This window comes from Rhea americana, unplaced genomic scaffold, assembly GCF_003343005.1.
Source record: "Rhea americana isolate MKP2758 unplaced genomic scaffold, rheAme1 scaffold_1, whole genome shotgun sequence".
NCBI lineage: Eukaryota > Metazoa > Chordata > Aves > Rheiformes > Rheidae > Rhea > Rhea americana.
In genome coordinates, this window is record NW_028185038.1 from 10320664 (window position 1) to 10345635 (window position 24972).

At 35.6% G+C, this 24972-nt stretch overlaps 1 protein-coding gene across 1 annotated transcript in view; it reads right to left on the reverse strand.

The window, feature by feature from the left end:
• LOC146601831 (protein piccolo) overlaps positions 1 to 24972 on the reverse strand; it is a 124469-nt gene that overhangs the window by 47370 nt on the left and 52127 nt on the right. The window contains exon 5 of the mRNA XM_085325745.1: positions 13442 to 13567. Within this exon, the coding sequence (XP_085181871.1) occupies positions 13442 to 13567 (126 nt within the window). The remainder of the gene's footprint in view (positions 1 to 13441; positions 13568 to 24972) is intronic.

Consider the following 24972-nt stretch of genomic DNA (forward strand, 5'->3'; position numbering starts at 1 on the left):
GATGAGTCTATTTTCATGTAAACAATGTTGTGAAATGTGTTAGACAAAATAAAAGCATAAGAATGTTAAAATAATACCTATATCCTTAAAAAGTAGATGGGTATTTTAGAACAAAATAAGCCCAGACTTCTCAGGTAGCTGCCTGCTTCATACTGGAGCAACATTATAGCATTCTTCATAACTATAAATCATTGAGCGATATAGTGTCTTTGAGAAGGCTGCAGCCACAATCAGCATGAAAAATAACAATTCACTGCTTTATCTAGGACATCCTTCCCCTGACCATTTTAATGCACTTTTCTCCTGTTAAGCCTTAAATGCTTGCTACGTTACATGGCATTCTGTTTCAGATGAATTATTAACCTCAGCCTGCAACTGTGCAGTACAGTACAAATGGCAATGTATTTCAGATCAACTATAATTCAACTATATGATATGTCAGCTGGCACTATTTTGTTTGTTTTTAATGTAAGATTCTTACTTAGTGATGGCAGGGCTGCTAAGACATCCCTTGTTCATATAACTTGGCTCTTGTCTTCACTCAGCACATAATTTTCTCTTCCTATCTGTCGTGATAATGGAAAGCAATGGAAACAAAGAACCAGGAAAGATAACACAGATTTACTGGGAAATATGCAAGGATTTGGACTTTAACAACATTATTTGGATGCTTCTGCATCTGTTGGTATGGCACTTAGTCTTTCAAAACACATAGGCTGTCTTTTTATTCCAAGTATTACTGAGAAAACTTTTCAAATATAGTTAGGTAGTGTTGAAATTATCATTGTGTCATAAATAATGAATCCTGAATGCTAAATAATAAATCCTGGATGCACTGGGATTTTTAAATGGGCATCCAAAGGCTTTCATGGGAGTTGCCCAGGACCCAGCTACAGAATTCTCTTTTGCATCCATTAAGTACGGAGTACAGCGTATTGTGTAGAAAGTGTTCATAAATGGCACTAGTGCAGCAGTTTAGCTGCTACTCATCCCAAGACCCAAGGCCTTTAACTTCTTTCCTAATCCCTACTATTACTTGAAGCACTTAATTGTTCATATGTATACATCATTACAACTAATTTTAAGATGTTACTCCTTTCCTGGAAAATATACAGTTGAAGGGTTAGGTGCTATAACTTTGTCTCAGAACCAGGTTGAACTCACTTACATGTGCCAGAGGGATATGGACTCATAGCAGCAATTGCAAAATTATGCCTCAAAAAAGATGGGATTATTTTTAAGTAAAAATTATGGTTTTAAAAATTCTTTGAGATGGAATAAAAATAAAGGCAAACAAGTAGAACTTGCTCAGAAGACTGCCCTAACAGTAATGCTGAATAATAGCTTGATGTTCATCCTTTGGAAGACAGGCCATCCGCAGACTGGAAAGCCAGAAGCGGGTGCTTTTTTAATGTAAAATGAGGAGGATCCAGGTGCCCACTTTCAATGGACTCTAATGGTAAACTGCTCCATTTCAAATGCAGTTCTCCTAAGAAGTGGAATTATATGAGCGGTTCAACATCTGTTGGGTCAAGAAAGGCACAAAGTAAATGATTTCTCATTCTTCTGGCAAATATTGAACTTTTATATAAAAGCACTCAGGAGCAGCTACAACCATATGTGATGACCTGGAAATATTCTTAAAATCTACATATTTCAAATTGAGTGTGAACCACTAAGTATACATTATGTCTTGTCAGAAGCTTGACTACAACTCAGACCTGGAGAATTAGGTGCTTTTTGCCCAGAATTGCCAGACCTCAAGATCAGAAGTCTGAATTCTTTTTACTTTAAACCTTTTTTCCCTTTTCATATTCCAGTCTATTTCCAGTGTTATACAAAGAAAAGGAAACATACTGATTTAAAAATGCTCATTGTACCATGTATCATTCATGAGATTTGATCTGCAATATCAAAAACAAATGGTTATTTCTATAGGATTGTTGTATAGAATCTCACAATCATCTGAGTTGAATGTAATTGCCTGTAAAGCCTTGTATTTATAATCACAGTTATTACTCTACCCCCTCAGCCTTCCAAATCCAGCAACTGCTTGCATTTTTCCAGAAATAATGAGATTTAACTACTTAACTAAAAGTGTGAAAAGTTACCTAGAATGTTCAAAAAAAAAAAAAAAAAAAAAAAAAGCAGTATGTATAATGTTAACTTCAGCAGTTTTCAACTGTGTCATAACCTCTAGAGAGTTTAACAGAATTTTGCTTACTACTATATTTATAGAGATATCAAAAGGTTTTATATTCATTTAAGATCTGATGCAAACTCCTATTTCAAACAAGGAGAAATATTACTGATTTCAACAAGTTTAAGTTCATACATTTCAGGATCTGTAAAACAAAACGGGATACCAGAAATCCCTATTTTTCAGACAAAAAAATATTTGGGTATTATTTTGCAGCAGATATTTTATAATTTGAAATAGTTCACAGTTGGAAAAGATATGTTATCAGCCATGTGCACCAAGGTTTAAAGAGAACCCAGACATCCAGTTCTACTATTTTTAATGGCATTTTTCAAAAGGTCATTGTTTTGTCACAGTGTGGTATGAAAATAAGACTTGGTACTCAACTTTTGGTCCGTTTCTAGCCTTAGTCACTAATAATTTTTATCCTTTACTATCCAATTTCTTCAATTTCAGTCATTATAGTTATACTTGAAGTGTTTTTTTAACCTATCCATAAGGACCTAAGATTGTGAAGTTGTAGTAACTGTCTAATTTCACATGGTAAACCTCAAATACGTACAATAATCAAAATGAATAGGCTAGATGAAGAGTAACGATTTTAATCATAAAGATTTTGCTCTGTTTTCCATCAAACGATATAATCACACTCTCATTTTGTCTCAAAGAAACCTGAAATTCCCATACCAGATTTTCCCAGCCATACTTTATGGAAAATTTAATTAGATTTTGGACTAGAATATGTTTTAAGCAATTTGAGAGTCTTAATGTAGTTTTCTTTCTTTAATACCAATATTAAAATATTGATTTTCTCTATCAATGTATCTAATATTCCTCTTTGTTATGCACTATATCAACCGATTACAGAAAATTACTTTTTATTCTTCATAGTCCTTTGCCATTCTAACTAAACAGGAAAAACACTGTCAGACCAGATCAGATAAGAGCACAGTACAGATTGGTCCAGCACTTACTCTGAAAGCAGCTGATAACAGATGCTTCAGAAAAAGTTTAAAAAAATCTGGAATAACTTGTTCACACAGGTTTGTTTGTTTATTTTTGTTTCCTAAACAGCTCCAGAGATGGGTTGATTTAATATCAGCATTGATTTTGTCCATTTCTTCTCCATCTGTTACCTACTGAACACATAGAATTTATCTATGTGATCGTGCCACTTTTTAAAATAACTGAACTGAAACTTTATGACCAAGCATTACAAATTTGTATCCAAGTCTTATACATTATCATGTGCTAAGTCCATCTAAATGGTAACGTTTTACTCTAAGACAATCCACTTTCCCAAGTTCTTCTTTCTTCATAGTAAATTATTGGTAAGTGCTCCTTAGTCTTAGAAGAATCAAAGGCTATCTACACCATCAAATATCTACAAGTTTTTGTAGATAGCTGTATTTCAGTGGCCTGATAACAGGCCACTAAAGAAAGTTAGCTTGCAGTAGCACCAGAATTCACTGGCAGGGAATAACACACTGTTTGTACTACTGTTTGTAAGCCTCTCTACTTACTTCTGCAGAGTGTCTTGCAAACAGCTAACACACTGCCTCTGAGATATTCAATGACAGTGGCTATTTGTCTACCTGAGTTGCAGTAAAACAACGCCAGATCAGGAGACATTTCAGCTCAGGCCTCGAGTTCTGACTGTTTCACAAAAATATAGCATTCTGTGGAGTGTCAAGGCTCCACAGAGCTAGCTTCACCCCCTAACAGTCAGCACAACAGGAAACAGAATGATGGCATTTTTAGCTTCCTGTTTTAAGCCATTCTTAAACAACACAGTCCAATGTTTATATATATACATGTATATGTGTGTGTGTGTGTGCATGTATATAAATAAATAGGAAACACAACTGCATCTTGTTATATATCTGCATCAATTTGATTTTGATACAATATTATACTGTAATATAGTTAGCCTGACCTGCAACTGTCTCTGACGCAAGAATAGAAAAATCATATTAAAAATAATGAAAGAAGGAATTAATCTCTTTTATGGAGACAAATGAATCTTAATAGTATCCACAGTGTTAGAGCACAGGAAAGAATACCAAGAATGAGAAAGAATGGGCAGAACCGTATGGATAGCCTATACCTGCCAATATCAGAGGTCATGATATATAGGCACCCAATATTCAGATAAACAGGACTTCATGCACGTTCTCTGGAAGGACTCTTTCAAGGAAACACCTAGATTTTCTTCCTAACAAGAACAATCAAGGTCCTGAATACTGACGATCAAAAGCAGTGTGTCTGATAAGCGCAAGTTGTGTAGCTCTTTGTAAATACTTCACAATATCCAGCAACAGTCTCTAATGTACTCTCAGCAGGATCTTACTATTTACAACACTAATGACATTTGTAAGAGCCATTCTCCACAACTTGAGATCCTCCTGATGAACATTTTAAGCCTGACTTTCATAACTGTTCTCCTCTTTATCAGCACTGAAACTTTTAGTGACCATATCTGGGGTCTGCTTTCTGTTTGAAACATCGAGGATATTTTACTTGTCTCTATAAAGTAGTTATCTATTTAAGACTGAACATAGATTATCTGCAGAGATGTTGTAATAAAATTCTTCAGTTGTTATTAAGAATCCTTTCCTTGTGCCAGCTCTATGACAGGGCTTTTCCAGTAATATTCTCTTCTAACAGCAATTACTTGTTCAAGGTATTTTCAGAGGTCTTGATAACAGAGATCTGATCCATAGATCATAGTTACTTGGTACGTCAGAGGGCTAAAGACAGGAGTGAAAAATCTGTAACTTGCATTATGCAGGAGACCAGATCTTTGCTGGTCCTAATACATCTTAATCCAATGCTTCCTTTGCATAGCTTAAAAAAATATAAAATAGCCTAAAAACAACTAAGGCTCCTCTTACTTTTTTTTCCTTTAGATTGCATAGAAAAGGAGACTGAAAGCTCAGCCTATATATGAACTGGCTACTCTAGCTACCTCCTAGATCCAAGTCATTCTTTCTTACACCTATTTTCAGTGTTGGTTTGCATTGTAGGGGAATCAAACAAACAGCAATTACATCACTGAGCAGGAAGACTGTAAACTGATACTACTTGCTTTAGCTCATTAATATGGATATTTTAGGTATATAAAAAGTTTTTAAATGAAGTATTATTGTGGAGTCCCAGTTGAATCAGTTTGCTACCATAAATTTAAACTAACTTTCTATAATGGTCTGAGTTGCCTGCTATTTTTTGCACACTTCCTTTAATAAAGTCAGCATCTGCTGGGACAGATAGACTTGAGCCTGTAGCCAGGAGTACATTTAAAGCAAGTTCTCCTGTCTTAGAGCCCCACAGAATAAGCACTGACAGCACTATAAATCACTAAGACTAATGCTCAGAGAACCAGGTAAAGTTAATTCTTTGTTTCCTCTGATGCAGTAATAAATGAAAGCAGTCAAACTGCAAAATGGGTGTGCAGGACAGGAGGACTGTTTCATTTCATATAAGACCTGATCCCAAGTTTTCTCAGAGAGTTTCCTTCCTGTGTTGTTTTTAATTTCTTTTTATCATCCTCCAGCTTCGTCATGCTATCTACTTTCTGCCAGGAGTGTAATTATCAGAGAAATACAAGAAGGGCTGCTAGCTTGACAGGAACTAGGAAATCTCTTCTCACTTTGATGCCCTGATCAATGTTTCTAATTTTAGCTGGCTACAAACAGTACTCGCTATGGTCTTTAAAACTCATCAAGAACTATGCATATTGCACTTTCCACTCACAGATGACCAAGATAGTCTGTGTTAGGCTTGAACCCATTTGTTATTCAGGCATAAGAGGTAAGTGCAGAAAGAGAAGCAGGGGGGAAGATAGGGACTTACAGCTTCTTTTCTGGTGTCCCGACTATTTAGGTGTCCATGACCATTCCAGCCTCATTCCATTTCCAAGCAACATCCAAAGCTTGTCCATGATATGACAAGAGATTAATAAGATGGAGAGCCATTACATATACCATTTCATTTATAAGAGATCTTTTGAATTGGGTCTTGTCAGGGACCTGAGACCACCAACAGGCTATAACATCCCCATCTCCCTGCCTCCATTTCAGCACAGCCTGGGGCCACTGATGCAACAGTACTGGGCTCTGTCCCTGCCATGGCCCTTCCCCTGCCTGACCACAGCCCCCCCGACTCCCACCCCAATCCACAGACCTGTGGTCAGGCAGGAGAAGGGCCATGGCAGGGACCAGGCTCTTGGTTAAACCTGACCATAATCTCTGGGTCTGCCCTGCTCTGTTTGCTCAGGTCCTGGAGGACTGGCTCTTGCCTCTGCTCTGCCAGCTCCTAGCTCTACATCCTTTAGGGAACAGCCAGCCTTTGCTGCTCCCTGACAGATCCAGTCTTGTTATTCACTTTGTGCTACTCAAACTAGCCCAGTGCTGCTTTGAAGAAGCTGTAGAAAAAATATTAGCTCTTTCCTTCTGCTCCTTTCATGAACTGGTCAACAATTCAGTTGCACGTCCCACAGTTCTGAGAGTACTTAAAATACGATAAATCAAATGTTTCCTATGCCAGTAAATAGTATGCTTTAAGAAGGCAAGCTCTTGCAAACTTGGAAACTTAAGATCAGAAAACAGAAGGGAACATTCTTGACACAGAGCTGAGGTGAAACAACTTCTGGAAGCTGAATAGAGGGTACTTTTACCTGGAGGAGTAAGAATACTGCCTGTAATCAGATGTCAGTGGCAGGAACACAGAAAATATTTTACAGATTAAAACAGTCACATTAATATCCCAATAGCCCCTGTCTAACATCCCTTATGTCCAGATTCATCCATCTTATACTTCACAACAGCAGTGTGTTAATCAGCTCCTCAAATTAGTTAGCTCCTCTCCAGTCTGCTCATTAGCTTTATTTGCATTCCCCTCAGAGAAAGATTGGTAGATACTATAAATACTAGAAGATATTTTCCTCTAGCGTATGTGGACGGTGCCATTGTGGATAAGGAATTGTTCATGCACCATAAACCTGTTGGCTGTCTATCAGCTTCCACCTCCTGGCTCCCCCTAGACTCAATTTCTTACACAGTGCTCTCATACAGTCGCAGTTCAGAGTGGCTGATTAATTCTTGTTTTTGTGTAGTAGACTCCCATCTAACTCAGCAGCTTTTCTCTTTACTATCCTTCTACTCCCTAAACCTTTATCACAGTCTTCTGTGCAACTAACAGTCTGTCCCAGAAATAATGAGGAGCTGTGGTAATGACGCTTGGCCCCATTTAGCTAAGGATCCCCACGAATCCTGGGTGTTTCACCTGGAAAATTCTCTGTCTTCAAGGAAATTTGTATACATTCTTTTATTGTGATGCCTAGAGGTAATCCTAATAGCACTTTCCTCCTTTCTCCTACTTTATTCTGATCAGAAAACATCTCCCACAGGTCTAGATATCTCTTTTGTCAGTCACTGCACAGTGGCCTGGAACACATTGCTCATCTCATATACTAGTCTTGGTGTGAGAAGCTTTATGGTGGCAAGCAGTGAGCAACTTGTACTGACTTAATATCCACAAGGCAGTGTTCTCTTGGATGCTTTCAACAGGATCTGCTGCTTCAAGAGATAGTAAGCTGTGTGCCATCACAGCAAAGCAGTGATTTTAATGCTTCTTTGGCCATAAACACATAAAAAGAGCTGTACATCAAAGGCCTTCTTACAAAGGGAAACTGTGACAACTTGAATATGTGAGAGTTTCTATAGAAGAAGAAAAAGAAATGTGAATCAACAAGGATAGGAAGAATGAGGAGACTCCAGTTTTACTTCCTCTTAAAGTTCTCAGGTTGCACAGTTTTCTAAGACAGGATGGAAGAGAGATAAAGACCTAGTCATTCAAAAACCAGCCTTGAGGGGAACTGGCCACGCAGCATGGGGAACTTCCACTACAGTTACAGACAAACAGCCAATTTGAAACACTGACCGACTGCATTTTAGCAATTGATTGCAAGCGTTAAAGATATTAAGTACTTTAAAATCTTATCATCAGTCAGTCATCATCAGACTTTGATGATGAGGACACTGAATGTGCTTGGGTGTACTTTTCATACTTACCATCAGATTGCGAGTTGCTCTCCAGAGAGGACTTTACCTATGCTTTGAGGAATAACGTTTACGGCATCCTAAAGGGAGTAGTTGTTAATCAAGATTTAAATGACTGAATGTGGACTGAGGTGTAGGACACCCTCATCTACCAAGAACTCTCAAATTGCAGTGCATTTTCCCTCCTCAGACCCTCTTAGCAGCTTAAACAGGCATTATCTTTCGTTGTCTCCGTGCACATCATACAGTTTTTCTTATATTATTATTGCTCCCGCTTCAGGGTTGAGAAGCTTAGAATATCCTTGTGTTCTGATTATAATTATTAAATTATAAAATGCAAGATTCAGCTCAACTGAATTGAATAACATGTCTCTTTGCTAGCAAAGACTCTTTATATACCAAAATTTTACAGCAAAGGTTTGTGACTCATAAGGTAGGTGGCATCCTTCTATGTTACACTAAAAATGTTAAATTAATATATATTCAATATATAATGAAAACTGGAATTGCTCTTCCAATTTTAATAATGAGGGTTTTTTTCTCTTTACTGTGTAGGATTTTCCTATTTTACAGTTTGAGAAAATATTATTTAAATAATGCACTTATATAAAAAATAAATATGTACCCAGAAAGGCTCAGACTGGTTAACAAAAATCCGATCCATGTCATAGCTGCTGAGGAGTGGAAACAGGAAAGGTAGTAAGATCACCATGAATCAAGTTCACTGTAAGCCTCTAGATTTTACCGGTTCTCTGGAATTGCTAGGGCACCTAGAAGTAGAGGAATCTCTTGATCCTGGTGAATACTAACTAGCTTAAGCATTGCAACACGTTTTGTCTGGTTGACTGACAACTTGGAATAAAGACCCCCCTGGTTCCCCAGTTCCCCAGCTCTGCAGTCAGGATAAAACTCTCTAAAAACACCCAGTCAGCAAACTGAGGCATATGGGAGGGTTAGAGACCCAGCCCCTGAACCAGGCTGCACCAGGAGCTGTAGACCAGGAAGGACCACTTTTCCAACTGTCCTACCAAACAGGACGCACAAAATCTGATGGATGAAATCAGAGGAAGTCAAGACAGGCTTCATATCAGCATTTTGATTCTGCATGTAAACAAATTCTCTTTAATTTTTGTTCTTGTTAGCATTTTTCCAACTTTTTTCTCAGTTCTCTGGAAAGTTGTATATAACAAATTTCAAATTTTGGTTCTCAAAACTAAAAGATATGTCTTGACTTCCTTACCTTCATCTTCTCAATCTAAAATAGGATTAAAGCTATTGAAAATACAGAGCTGTCAAGAAAATAGCTAACTAATGTGAAGGAGTTAGGTGCTTTAGTGTGAAGCTATATGCGAAAAGCAGTAATCCAGATCTCAGAATAAGGTCACAGGAAATAAAGTCAGTGAGTAATAATGATAAAAAAGAACAATGAGTAGATCTTCATTTATTTGAATATACTATATATCAAAAAAATGCGAGGTTTCTTTGGAAAAATTAGTTTGCGGTCAAGATGGCAACCGTACAAGGTGGCTTAAATGAGGCTAAAAAGATATATTTATTCTAGACACTTCCTAATTTAGAATACTTGACATCGTCAGTTTAGCAACGGGGTGGAATGATTTCTTTCTTGTTTATTTATTTTTATTTATTTTTAATCTTTTTCAGTGTTGATATTGCGGTATCTCTCAGATTTGGATAAAGTCAAACGAAATGCACTGGTATACAAAAGTTATTTTTTACTATCATAAACTCTCTTGACCAAGAACTTAAAATTAACTATATGTATTGTTCTCCTTTGTATGTCTGAATGAAGTTACAGGCTATAGATATTAGTGAAAGGTCCTGAATTATGAGCACTGTTCTGCTGGTCTGAGAAAGATTTTCCATTTCAATGTGTTAATAATACACTCACAATTAAGGGTATGGCTTTTCTTGTAGCAACAAATACATTTTTAAAGTTAGTATCGTCGTACCTTTTTTTTTTTTTTTTTTCCTGTAGTGAAACCAGTGGGTCACCAGTTTTTCAATGGGTCACTAGTTTTTGGTGAGCCAGATCAAGGGAAATGATTTTTATACCAGGATTAGCTCCCTGATCTGATTTACTGTACAAAAATATACTATTCCAAAATACACATTCTGGCATGATGAAAGACATGGCACAAGTATGAAAAACAACGGCTGGTGACAAAAGGGAAGCCAGACTAAACAGCACTGGCATTAAATGTCTGCCTTTGCTTATAGACAGAAGCTATCCAGAAACCTTTGAATAACCATTAAAATTCTGGATTCGAATTAAACATTAAGTTTATGAATTACAGGAAATTATAGACAGAAGATCTCAATCCTTATGGTGCCCAAATTAGCAAATGCGTATATAAAAACATGTTGGTTCCTACAGAGTTTTTCTTCAATGAAAAAAACTTCTTTCATGTCCAGATTTAACGTCTTAATTAGGGTTTAAATCTTAACTGCTGTGTAAGCATCTTGGGAGCTACTAGCTGGCTGAAAAATGAAAGAACCTCCAGAAAAAGACTGAAATAGAGGTAGCATTCCATTCTTCAGCAGTCTGTAAAGTGGATTTTCCACTCTAAAAACGCTGTGGCAAAACGTTCTTCTCCTCAATAGAAGATTCAAAAGCACCATCATTGGAACTAAATCAAATAATTTACATGGGTTTATTTAGGACCTGATAACAAAGAATGTCAGTTTGGGAAAATGTTGCATTCTGTCTTCAAAAGCATTAACCAGATTAATACTGGGGCATGATCCAATAACAGCACTTGAATGCTCAGGTATCCAGGAAATTTATAACAGTTAGTAACACACATTCATATTTTATTTCTGTTTTTTTTTATTCTAGTTTATTTTGTTACTGAAAAATCCTGGCAGTATAAAATGCCCATTCCCCTAATAGATTTTCCAGGTAGAAGATAAGCACAATGTCTCTGTCAACATGAGAGGGAGCACAGACCAATTTATCAAATTGACACAAGTTTCTGCACTTGACAAGTTCACTGGAATGAGTCCTCCATTTCCAGGTCCTGTAATGCCAATGAGTTATGAATCAGGGATATTTTTGACATCTGAAAGCAATTCAAGGTGAGAGACCCAAGAAGACTGGTACTTGCCAGTCAGAACTATAAATAAACTTTTCAGGACTAACATTCCCCTGCAAAGCTATTTATATAACCTAAAATTTTATGCATTGTCTTTCACTAGGGAATAGAATCTATTTATATTTTGAAGTGTGTCGTTTCTTAACAGGTGTAGTTGTGGTGAGAATGGGTAAAACTGTCCCTTCTGTCATGTGAAGAGTAAATCTACCTTTGTTTCTTTTTTTTTTTTTTTTCTTTTTTTCTGAAAGGATTTTCAGACCTGTCCCACTGTTATATGTTTCTAGTTGTGGAGGAATTAATGAACTGATTAAGTTTTTTTTTTCTTCAGTGAATCCTGTTCTTAGAAAGACCAATGAGTCAAGATATTAGCTTGTAATGACATTAGTATATGTTTAGTTGATGAGTAGGTGTCTCTATCATTAAGCTGAAGTCACAAAGCATTTCAGCAGAAAAAGTGGCTCATGAGTACTATACAAATTATTAATATGAAAGAATTATCTTTTGGGGAAAGAGATAATATAAGGTTTTTTGTATGTGATGTGAGACACAGCAAGTAACCTGAAAAAGAAAAAAAGACTAGCCTCTATTTTCAGGCACAATAATATCAGCAATATCAGTAACATTGCCAGTATACATAACTGATAGCGAGAATGTGAAGACCTCATTAGAAAGTCCACGGATTTTAGAAATTTCAAAGGGCAGAAATTAATTGTACATCAGCCATATTTGCACTAAAATAAAAAAAAGTAAAATTGACAAATATTCATTGTAGATCCATGATAACGATCTAAAATAACATAAAAGTAATCCAGATATAATGGCAAGATTTAAAAGGTAAACAACAGTAAGGGGAAGTGTTTGTCTGGTATGTTATGGTAATGATATGTTCTACAGAAAGCTATTTTTCTTTCTGATGGAATATTTAACACTTCAATACTAATATATACTCTGGGTCCTTTTGTGGACAAATTCTGCACATTAAGTCTAGCCATTTTGATGAATTTGCTCCAGATTTATGCCAGCATACCAAAGTCTAGAATACTTTTATAAAGATCTGACCAGAAACATGACTGAACACAAGACAGAGAATAAAATACAGAGGGAATAAATATTGCACTGCCTTATTCATCATTCTGTAAAATATGAATAAACCTTCAAGACGCATCATGGGAACAGAAAGAGAACACAGTTGTGTCTGAATTTATCCTGTGGTTATTATAAATCCAAGATTCTCCTGAGCACTCCTTAAGAATGTGACCATCTGAAGAGTGAAGAGCTTTTGAGCCTCAGTTCCCAAAGGAGTTCTTGACAAGAGAAACCACAAGACTAGCGATGATTCCAAGCATTAACTGCTCATTCTGTTTGTTTTGAACAACTATGTCCTCCTCTTTAACCTGCTTGCTATGAAAACTATTTCACTGAGAAACTGCACAAGCCAACACAGCTATTAAAGACTTACTTTCCTGTACAGATGAAGGTAAAATAAATACTTATTTCACAAGACAAGAAATTAAGATAGATTCTTTCAATAGATACATGTAATTAAATGTACTTTATCACTGTTATGAGTAAGACATTACTCTGATTAAATGTGAATGATAGTCAACTGTATAGGGAAAGATACATCATTCCCTCACTTAAACTTAACCTTAACTAAACTTAACTTCATTTAACCTTAAATTACCTTGACACGCGTACCCTTTTAGGAATATGTTTGAAATATTGACAAAGAAACCACCAAGAATATAAAAAGCAACAGGGAATACATGAGTGCAGGTGAAATTCTAGCCATTTCATCTTTGCCCAATATAGAAAGCACATTGGTGCAGATTAAGAAAGACATGACATAATGCTGCTCACAATGGCAATTCCTTCTGGCTATAGAAATCATAATAGGACCTCATATCCATCCTTTTCTGACTTAAAACTCACTGGAGGTTCAGGCGGGCTGTCAGGTGCCCTTCCCCTGTTTCATAAGATTATGCAGGTCATACAAAAGAAAATGTATTTTATAAATAACTCCATTGCAATTCCAACTATTCCTTGCCTTGATAATATGTTTAACTTACCTTCTATCAGCTTGCCCGTCTGCTCTGCATTTCCCCCAGGCAAGATCTTGGCAATGTAAGCTCCAATTTCCCCACTACTTCCAGGGATTTCTTTCCCACCTACGACTCGGATTCCCAGTCCATTGCCTGTGATCAAAAGAAACAAACAACTGTGAAGAGAGATGAAGCAATAAATATTTCACTGGCAATAAAAAGAACTCTTCAGAGGTTACAGTAAGGTGTCACCAGTAACACCTGGCTGTGCTTGGAAAGTTAAGGTTATTGCACTAAGCAGAATATCTTCACAAAAGGAGAATTTCTCCTGGACACAGGAAAGAAGTGCTGCTCGGCTAACAAGAGAGGAAATTCCCAAATCCGTAAGTTTTTGAATCCACAGGAAAGAAACCTGGTACTTTTAAAAGTTGGAAACATTGCATGAGTAACTGCAGTCCCACCCGATACTTTCCCCAGACTTAGCTTTAGTAGGAGTATTCAGTTGACCTTCAGTTTAGGAAAAGATCTACATGAGTGTCTAATGTATTGCTGGTATTACACTGAGAACCATCCAAACACACCAAAAATGTTGAAGCCAATCCTATCTTCTGACAGCCTCACTGTACTGTAAAATGACAATTTGTATCACATATTTTGAGCAAACCTTAATTTGCAATATTAACTAAATTGCATTACATTAATAGAAATCCATGTGAAATGTGGATTCAAAGGATAGCTTTATTATATACCCGAAGAATGCAATTTAGCTGAAAAATTTAATAGTTGAGCTTTTACAATCATTCAGAGACACAAAGATACCCCTGAGATCAAATGGCAAAACATGCACATTTACATCAAGTTATATTTGGCAGATGCTATTATTTTTCTTAAATATTTCCTTTTAATTGGCATCTTTTCCATACAGGATATAGAAGTTATCAGAACAGAAAAAGCCTACACTCTGTATAATGCAACATCAAATCTAACATATTTTCTTCTTCAAAAATTACAAAGATGAAAATATTAAAATCAGTTTGATTATTTTAGTAAAAGAAGCATATCACTGATCTCTCTTGCTGATAGAAAGCTGAGAGTGAACACAAATGCTTACAAAATAGTCTAATTCAACTAATCTTAGGCATCACCAATTTTTCATGCTATCTTGTTGTTTTAAAAAATATTTCCTATATAAGAAAAACAAATAGCTCCTTTGAAGAAAAAGAAAATTTCAAATAAGATGATTCACACTTTGATCTAGGAATATAAAGGCTGATTTTCCCACCCCTGTTTTAATGGTTAAAATAATTAATTTCTAATTTATTAATTTAATAACCTAACCCTGCTGAGTGATTTCACTAATCAGCTATGGGAAGCTCATGGCACAATCTCTTTGAAAAGCAGCATTGAAAATCTTTTTAGATTAAGGCTTTTCCTGAGAATGCTGTTAGTATTCTGATAAATCAGCTCTGAGCTCAAATCAGCTCTAAGTTTGTTTTAGAAGCAACATACCCACATGAGTTACTGTCCCAAATCTCTTTGTGGTGGTAATCTTCCTTGCACTAGTTTCAGTCTATAATTTCATCTTTTTGTCTCCTATAATAGACTACCTTTATATATATATGTATGTGTGTGTGTGTATATATATAGGCTTTATTACAACACAGTAAATTATTTTTCCTTCTTTTATGTTTCATTGCTTAGTCTGAACTTTATCTAAGGAAGTTTCTACTAGTTTTTACACCACGGTTTAGCTAAAACTATATAATTTGTGTCCCAGCTTTCTTCACATCTACCTATTAGACATTTGCTTTTATTTCAGTAGGTGCCTGGTGCCACGTGATAAACTGATAAAACAGGTGAGTGAGAGCAAAAAAGGAAAACTGTATTGTGTAGAATTAAAGGGAAACATATGAGGGTTGTTCTTTCAGCTACAGCCTAGCAGTTAGTGTGCATAGGTATATTTGATTCACTGAGATAATGTAGAATTATATAAATCAAGCAGTATGCACTGCTGGAATGTGCAATATGTTCAAGCATAAAACGATAATGATGGGGGCAGTAGGCACCTCATATTAGTTAAAACCTTTTTGGAGAAGATGGCCTGCGTCCATCAGAATTAGATTTGGAGAGCTGTCTTAACACACTTTGGGTGGGCATTCAGTACAAGGATGAGCACCTGGGAGTCATAGGCGGTGATGTGCGATAAGGGATACAGAGTCTAGTGGCTGATTTCAGTGGTCTGAAGACCCAGGGCTAGATTCAGGGGTAAATATCCTGGGAACAATCCACGAGATGGTTGAGGATAGGTTATGATAAGTGGTATGGGAGATCTTGAGCTTTTAGTACAGAGGGCTGAGACCTTCTGCAGATCAGATCTCTTACTACTTGTGCACTATCATGCATAACTGAGGAAAACATTTTGATATGGTAGGAAGGTTTTATCCATACATTGAAAATAATTTACATCTAGATTATATTTCTGCACAAATTAGAGACAAACTTCTGCTCTGCCATATACACCCGTGTCAAAGTCTGTATTTTTTCACCTCTGAGGTAATATTTAGTCTTGATACTAAAGATAAGCACAGTTAAGATAACAGATAGGAGATTTAGGAAATCTGTAAATCCAAACCCTATAACAACATGAATGAGAACTCTGTAAATTACACTTGTACACAGATTTGGATTTGATAAAGCAAATATCTCCTCTCAAGTTAACTTGATTTCCTTTATTTATATATTTATTCAGTTTACTACTTCAAAAAGCCTCTATGAAATATCATACAGGCAGATCTGAACATCCTTGATATGAGCTGTGAATACTTAGCTGAGAGCGTGAAATTAGCTAATGAATTCCTTGGACTTCTTGCTAAAACTTGCAGCCAGTCTGGCCCCTCTTTACATGTGTGTCTTCAATTTGTAATTTGAAAACCTGATCAACATCTTTATTAAAGTCAGCCTCTTGTAAAACTGTCTTCCAGTCTCTTTATAGATACAGTAAGTGAACAAATGTTTCTCCCTCTTTTGACAGTAAATTAAGAAATGGAAAACTATGAATATTTCAGCTTGAAGAGGACCCTCTAAAATAAATATGTAAATGGATAGACATAATCAGCATTAAAAAAATCACCTAAATACCCAAGCTAATTACAGGCATGGGAAATATAATTAATTTTTTTCTACAAGATACCTCCACCATGGTAGTTAATATTCCTTTAATTATAAACTCTGCATGAATGATAATTGCTTAAGGAAACACTACTGCTCAGCAGCTAATTTTTAAAACTAGTAATCTGATGGACAGAAAGGATGCAGCATTTAAAACAATAGCTATATTAGACTCCAAGACTGTGCTATGGGAAATCCCAGGTTTATTTCTATCTAGGAGCAGAGAATATTTTTTTCAGTGTGATGGACACAAATTGCATAGTTATTTTAAATTAGTTATTTCAGTGAAATCTGGGAACTTCAGTGAAACTTCAGTAAATCCAGACGTACCATACTATTACTGTACACACACACCCCACTTACCCTTAGCCCACACAGCCAATATACAGACTTCAATTTATCAATCGGACTGAACTCTTTCCATCATATTGGGATAATTTTACAAGTTCAGAGTTTTCTCATGAAACATTATGCTAGTAGCTCTCTCGATATTTTAATTGTATCAGAATGGCAGAAGAAAAGAGGTAGTTTGTCACATAAATGGGTGTTTCTGACACTTAATTTGCGAGGTAGCTTTAAAAATCATGGTTGATAGATCAATTCTGATTTTGCAAATCTAAGGCATTTAGCCACATAACTGCTAATAAAATCACTTATTATATATGCTAGTATTTGAAGCTTTTTATTCCTAAAGAGCTTGTAAAAGATTTTAATTTTATATTCTAAATTTTTAGATTCAAATATATGAGTGACATTATATATTAAGTAGCAGGATGCACGCTAAAGGCACAACTTTACATAGTGTGTGTGCGCGCATCTGCATGTATATGGCTCTGCTCTTATTGCTGGCCAAGACAAGGATTATTCAATTTAATTTGAACTGTTTGTACCAAATTAGAAAATTTTATTTCATTATGATTCTTTTGTGAAAATGTACTATAAAATATTTTAACTTAAATGACAGAACTTTTAAATTAAAGGTTCAATTCCTGAGAATCAGAATGAATAAGCTACTTTTTGTCCAGTGTGTTTTAAGTGTTCTACTCTGGCTGATAAACATCAGTTGGACGTTGCTGCATTTTCTCATGTAATGACATTTCAAACTTATTTATGGACACTGTGTCTACCGAAAATATTGAGCTTATTACCTCTGTTTGCAGTGATATTGCTCAATTTATCACACTGAATATGGGTAGCTTAAAAATATCATCAATCATTTTGTTTCCTAGATCTCTTTTAATCTTAGGTTTTGATTTTTTTCATCCTTTGAGTCTAAATTTCCATCTCAGGTTGTTTTGATGTATAGAGACATTTATCTTTCAATTTTAGGTTTTCAGATTAATGAACTTCTGTTTCCTTTCTTTAAAAGACATAGGACCAGTTAACTGTCAAAAAGTGAATCACTGTGCCTTAAATGAGAGCTGGTACCTTTCTGAACTTTCACTACTGATTCCCATGGAAATCATCTTCAGGAAAATATCTCTTCAAAGGGAATTTTACACATTTAAGATACAACCCTTTTTAGGATGCTTCAAAGCTAGAGGACTGCTAATTAATTACAACTGTTTTTACTGATTTCCCAAGGCTGTGATCCTACTCTTCTACCTCATCTTAACTGAAGTTTCAAGATGCTGAACTCTAACAAAATACATCAATTACAACTAAATTTGTTTTATAATTTGATAAACAGACAAACATTCATAGTAAATCCTTACAGTTAGCTTATGAGCCACTGCTTTATACAGCTGAAAGTACAAACTTACAAACTTTAAAGGTTTGAAATGTCTAATAAGTCAAAATAGTTTCTTTTGAGAAAAAATAGTATCTAGTAGAGAAAAATATAAATAAAATTCGATGGACAACTTTTCTGCCAACTCATCTAGTTTGTGACTTTCAGAATGATACTTCAACAGTTATCTCACAAACTTCTAAACATCCTATACTATTTCAATGATATACATTCATATACATGCTTGTATGTGTATATATATGTATATATGTATATTAGAAATATGAATAGTGATCAATGATTTGACACTAATAAACTCTGTCACTGGTGACCTGGCTAGCATCACTGAAGAAGTGTTTTACAAAGTCATCATTCTCTTTTCCTCATCTCCACAAATAAGAAGTGACTTTCAATTACACTCATTTAAGTAAGTTCAATTAGACTCATTTGTTCTGAACTTCTGGGTAGGCTGATTAAGCTCAGACCTTTGTGAAACTCTATTGCCTTTCATATTTTGTTGAGTTACAGTAACAACACAATAGAAAGACTAGAAATATGACTTGGTTGACACACAATAATTTATTTTGCTGAAACAGGTTGACCATAACCTGAGTTTTGCAATTAGGATTTAATCTTTTTTGCCATTATGAAGCAAAAGATCAAGTTACTGCCAGTCAACATTACTCTGTTCACAGGGAAGTTCATTATATCCTAACATCTTTTTTTTTTTTTTTTCTGCTAGCTAGAACAGCTCTACTACAACTATTAGAATATAAACAGCCTAGATTTCCTGAAACTATTTCAGCATCTAAACAGTAATCAGACTCGCCTTCTGAAATAAATGTCAGTAATGTATTGCATAAAATAAAGTTTTAAAAAATAAGAACATGGAAAAAATGTGTACAGTGTTCAAGCCACACTGGTTCCTGCTTTTACACAGAAGTGTAAAATTAGCTTACAGGGTTATTTTGTCTTATAAAAATAAGCAGAGTTCCAGCACAAAATGTGGGGACTGATATTGCTTTATTAATAGATAAGTGGAATAGTATGAGCCACAACTTCAACACTAGTCTGAGAATGCAGGCATGTGACCCAGGAGCTCTATGCAGACATTGCTGATGTAATAGCTCTGGGTCAAATTTTCAAAGTATAAAACTATTTCTCTGTCTATTTAGATGGGGAATGAAAGGAAAGAAGCAATTAGAACATGCAACAGATTTTCAGTGATCATATCTAAGTTTGCGTTAATTGCCACAGGAAACTGCAAGTAAAAGCATCAATAGCAAACATGACTCTTGTAGTAATAGCTACAAGATTTTTTAATAGACTTCTGGGTGTCTGAATCTTTGAAAAATACATTAAAAAAAAAAAAAAGAACTACACGTTTGGATTTCTAGTGCCTAAGAGCATACTCCGAAGGAAAATCACTAGTTATTTCTGGAAAACCATGGTCTTCTTACTTGTTTTGGATATTATACTATGCATTTAAAACTGAAACATTAGAGAAGTAAAATGAGGGGGGAAAAACAAAAAACAAAAAAAAGACAATGGGCATGAGCAGCAAAATAAAGAAGTGGCCTAGGGCACAAGTCCTTGAGTAATGTGAAACTGAAGATGTACCTGGACCTCAAAGTACACATTACAAGTCTATGAACCAACGTAAAGACATAACTGAGGGAAAAGTAAAACAGATGACCAAATATAGTTTTCATCACTTTTTAACAATACTTTGAAAATAAAATTCAAAAACAGGCATTCATGAACTTGAATCATAGCAAAAAAACAAACAAACAAACAAACAAAAAGGGTGGTTTTGTGAGAGCAAGGTCCAATGGCAGTAATTAGAAAAAAACATGAAGGTGAAGAATTAGAAAAGAAAAACATCAGATATTAAGAATTTCACCATATGCCAAAATACCATGCTATAGTACTGAGAGCATCTCGATTAAACCAAACAATATGAAGTTTTCTAACTCTTTTTGGCTGGGAATAGAGACAGAACATACTTTCCTTTTGCTTTTGTTTGCTATTCATTATCTCTCCATTCTTCTTCCAGCCTTATCTAGATCAGACATATGATAGGGTGCTTGCAGACCCTTATCTATGGGAATAATTTTATGCTATGTTCTATTGTCCATACTGAACAAAATTGTTGGCTACAGAAAAAAAACAACAGTGACTTCTCTTTGGAGAGTTCTGATTTAAATTCCCTCTGATGAAAAGCAAACTATTTGTTTAGATATCATAGTTGTGATAAAGCAATCTGGAAAGGCTGGAGAAAACATGATAATGCAAATAAAAACAGTTTAGATGAAGTACTTGGAAAGCAACATGAAAAAGTAACACATATAATTCAACTCAGAGTAAATTTTTGTTTGCATTATTATTATTATGCAATTCTGTGCAATATATAAATATGAAGATCCAAATCAAAGCTTAGCTGTCTAGATAGGTATAAAGTCTTTGAGATTGTGCTTTCTGAACTAAATTAGTTTAAATGAGGCTGTTTCCTAGAAACATGGTTAAGCCTACTCAGCTATTCAGCTTCTTGGCCATTAGCAGTAAAAACATAAAATATACATGAGGCCAAATCTTCAGCTGCTGAAATTCAGATATACTCTGGTTGTTTTAATAATGTAGCATTATTTTATATCAGCTGAGAATCTGTTCCAAGCTGATTTGCACAGTGGTTATCATCTTGAAGGATCATGAAGTACTTTACAAATTTGTAACTCAGAGCATTTACCATTTGTACTTTAAAACGAGATACAGGTTTCTCCTTTCTGGATGGTCTCTGTCACATAGAGCAAGATTACTAAAGTTCCCTCTGTGTCGGACTGCGGCTTTAAATCTATACAAAAATGTTATACATTGTGATTTCATCTGCATTTACGGATAGTACAATAGGCACTATTGCCTGATATCTGACACCCACTGCTTAAAATGCTAGTTTTGAACTCTCATGTCATTATCAGCTCTGGTATTTAAGAAACAGCAATAGAGTTAATGTAAATATGATGTAATAAATAAGTAAATACATATGCATGTGTTGTCTATATTATAATGCATAATTAAAAGCCTTTAGGGAAAGAGCAATTCCCTATTAAATACAAAAAGCAATCACTACCTCACAAAGCGGTTGAACAACAGGCTAGGAGAATATTGCACTGTGCTTACGCTGACATTAATTTCCTAGGTATCTTCTGTCAGAGAAAGAATAAAGGGCTGAACAAACATAGACCAAATTAGTCTAGGTCTCACTGAATAAAACTTCTATATTTAATAAATTTAACTAATGGCAAGGCAGAAGTCTTGGGTGATGTGTACACATTTGTCCAATATACAATTATACTAAGTGGAAAATAAGAAACATACTCTTCTCCTTCATTTTACACTACTTCTCCAGCAGTCATAGTGCTGATATTTGTGGAGCACAAAGACTGTACCTATCAAGAATTCTTTCTGTGAAACTAGTAGATGATAGATGAGGAGGGCAGAGACAGAAACAGAGACATCACTCAGTCCTATCACATACTGGACTGTAGTCCATGCTAGCTATACAGAGTGGTGATGCTATCTAGGGTAAGGTATGTCACTGTTTTCTTAAGCTTATAGATAAATGTAGGCTTAGTGAACTTATTAACTGTAAACTTATACTCAGAAGCACCTCTAACCCCTTAGCAAAGGCTACAAAGACCCTTCAGTCTTAGTCTTGTCCGTATTGCATTAGTCAAAATGTAATTTTCACTCTTCTTCATTTTTTCCTGCTTCTTTTTTTGTCATAGTCTTGTCTGAACAGCTTTATTTAGCTAGCAAGCTTATATCTAAGCGCATACATTCTCTTTCTCATTCTAAAATTGAAATGGTTTTAAGTAAGTCGCAAAATATCTTAGGTTTACACAGCTCAATAGTTCTGGCTAAATGCAAAGGTGAAACATTTTTTTTCTTATATCTAGTACAAACCTCTCTTATTTCAGCTTCTGCCCATTGCCTCTTGTCTTCTTGCCATGCACCGTTGTGAAATGCCTGGCTTCCTCTTGTTGATAAGCTCCTAGCAGGTGGAGGGGAGCTGCTATCATGTCTCTCAAAATCTGTCTCTTTCCCAGGCTCAACAAATCCTTATCCTTCAGCCTCTCCTCGACAAGGCTCTAGAATCAACTATACTGGTGGATCTCCACTGAACTCACCTCAGTTTGTTGATGTCTTCCTGGCACTAGAGGGCCCAGAATGGGGCACAGTATCTAGATGTGGTCTAAAATGCTGAATAGAGGGAGAAACTAATGACTCTTAGGCTACTGGCCATGCTCCTTGTAATGCAGCCCAGAATGCTGTTGGCCTTCTTTGCTGCTAGGGCACGATAAGTTCAGATGCTTGTCTACCAAGGCCCCTTCTCAGGGTGGGGAGCCTGCTCTTCCACAGAGCAGCTCCCCAGGCAGTCAGCCCCCAACCTGTGTGGGTGCATAAGATTCTTCTTCCCCAGGTGCCAGACTTTATCCTTGTTGAATTTGGCCCATTCTTTCAACTTGTCTTAGATCCTCTGAAGGTACTCTTATCCGTGTGCATGTTAACTGATCCTCTGCTTTGGAGTCATCTACATACTTTATGACAGTGCACTAAAAAAGCTCCTCAAAGATAAAGGCAGTAAACACAGTAGGTCCCAGGAGAGGTCCATGTGGTACACCGCTTGTTACTGGCCTCTGGATATAGCACAACCCACTAACTACTGTCCTCTAAACCCAACTATTCATTCAGCTTTTTACTCATCAAGTTGCCCATTCATCCATACTGTAACATCCCAACTCCAGGCCAAAAGTTAAGAAAATGTAAGAAAATGCCTACCTAAAGTCTAAAGACTTTTTCAGCTTACTGCCATAATTTCAGTGAAGATCCACAAAACTAAAGATACTTAGGAGGGTGAATCTACTATAAAAGACAAATTGTCAAGCAATATGTCAGCCAATGATTCATGGCTTTACTGTAAAAAATCAATCTTTGTGACATTTTTAATGCTATAGTTGTTGCTCAAGCTTTTTGCTAATGTCCTTCTCAGAGAGAGGTAAAGTTGAATTGATTTTTTTTGATATTTCTCACATGGTATGAGGCAACAACATCAACACAGGAAGAGGATTTACATAAAGGGTGCTCTGCTGACATATCACATATTAGTTGGTACATTACAAATGTGGCTTATTAGTGATGTGTTGATATAGTGCAAATAATATTGCAGTCCTAGGTGAATGTGATGATTTTCCTTATTAGTTATAAAGTATTTTAACGTGTTGGAAGAAAGCTTGAATTTCAGGTTTTATTAAATGATTTTGCAAGCAGAACTCAAGCCTTTGAACCTCTCTATATTTTGTGAAGAAAATATTGAGTAAAGGGCTAAGAATTTCACATGTTAATTCTCTTAACTACAGATTTATGTGCTGACCTGTTATTAGAGATATTACCTAGTGTTTTACATATGGTAATACATGTAGTGTATTACATATTCATATTAAACTACAGATAGTTATTATTTTTAAGTAATTGATCAAAGAATTTTTATTTAATTAACTCTTTTAGAGCAGAGTAAGTTGTGATATTTATGCAGCTATGTGTTGACATTTCTTAAATAGAAGCTACGTCACTCTTATCACTTCCTCTGGCAGAGAAGACAATCTGGAGAGAATGTAGGCTGTGGGGAAAATTCATGGTTCTTGGTCAATATTTTGAAGAACCTGTAGGAAATACAATATTGCCTACACTTAATGCCAACAAAACCTCTGCAAGCTGCATAATTCCTTTTGAAGGAAAATCAGAAGAATGTCTCACCAAAATGGCTCTCCTGTACAAGGAAATCAACTAATACAGTGTTGCATGGATATCTCTGTCATGAATGGGGAAGAATTTGCGGAACTAGAAATTGTAAAATATGTTTTTTTTTTCAAAATAAGAAATACTTATAACCATTTAAGTGTTTGTATATAAAAAAAAAGAATTTTTCTTCTTTTCTCAAAGAGGAAGACAATATTTAGACTATCTTTGCTATATAATTCATTCAAAGCCTTATAATATGCATATACATTTTTTAAAAAGTGAAAGAACTGTAGTTCCTCTGTTGCTACCTCCTCTGTTGAGTTAAGTTAACTCTATTTGTTGCTTGGAAAAAATCCTAAGGTAACAACAGCACAGACAGAAGCTTATTGCTTATCTTCAGAAGAGATATCATGGAGCTGCTGTTCAAACTGTTCCACTGGAATGATTATGTGGCCATTTGACAGTTCATTTCTTTTAACCATTCAGTCTGTGCGTAGCGGCTATCTGAATTTTGAAATAGGGAGCTATCCACTAAGACACATATTGACACTTCAGTTCATTTTACATGCTCTACCCTGAAGACATCAATCACTATTAAATGAGGTTAGTAACTGTATCCAACCATTTGTCATCAAAGTTGATTTTAAACTGATGTTCTTCAGTAATGGAGTCCAGTTGCTCCTATTGCAAAGGAAACCAAGAAAAAATAGCTTTTCCATATTGCATTGAGTGTGTTTTATGTGTCAACAATATTAAACTGAAAAAGAATCAGAAACATAATGAAGAACAGAGATTTTACTTGACAAAAGCTACATCTGAGTTAACTTAGATTGGTGTAGTGATGTGGTATAGTGATGCTGAG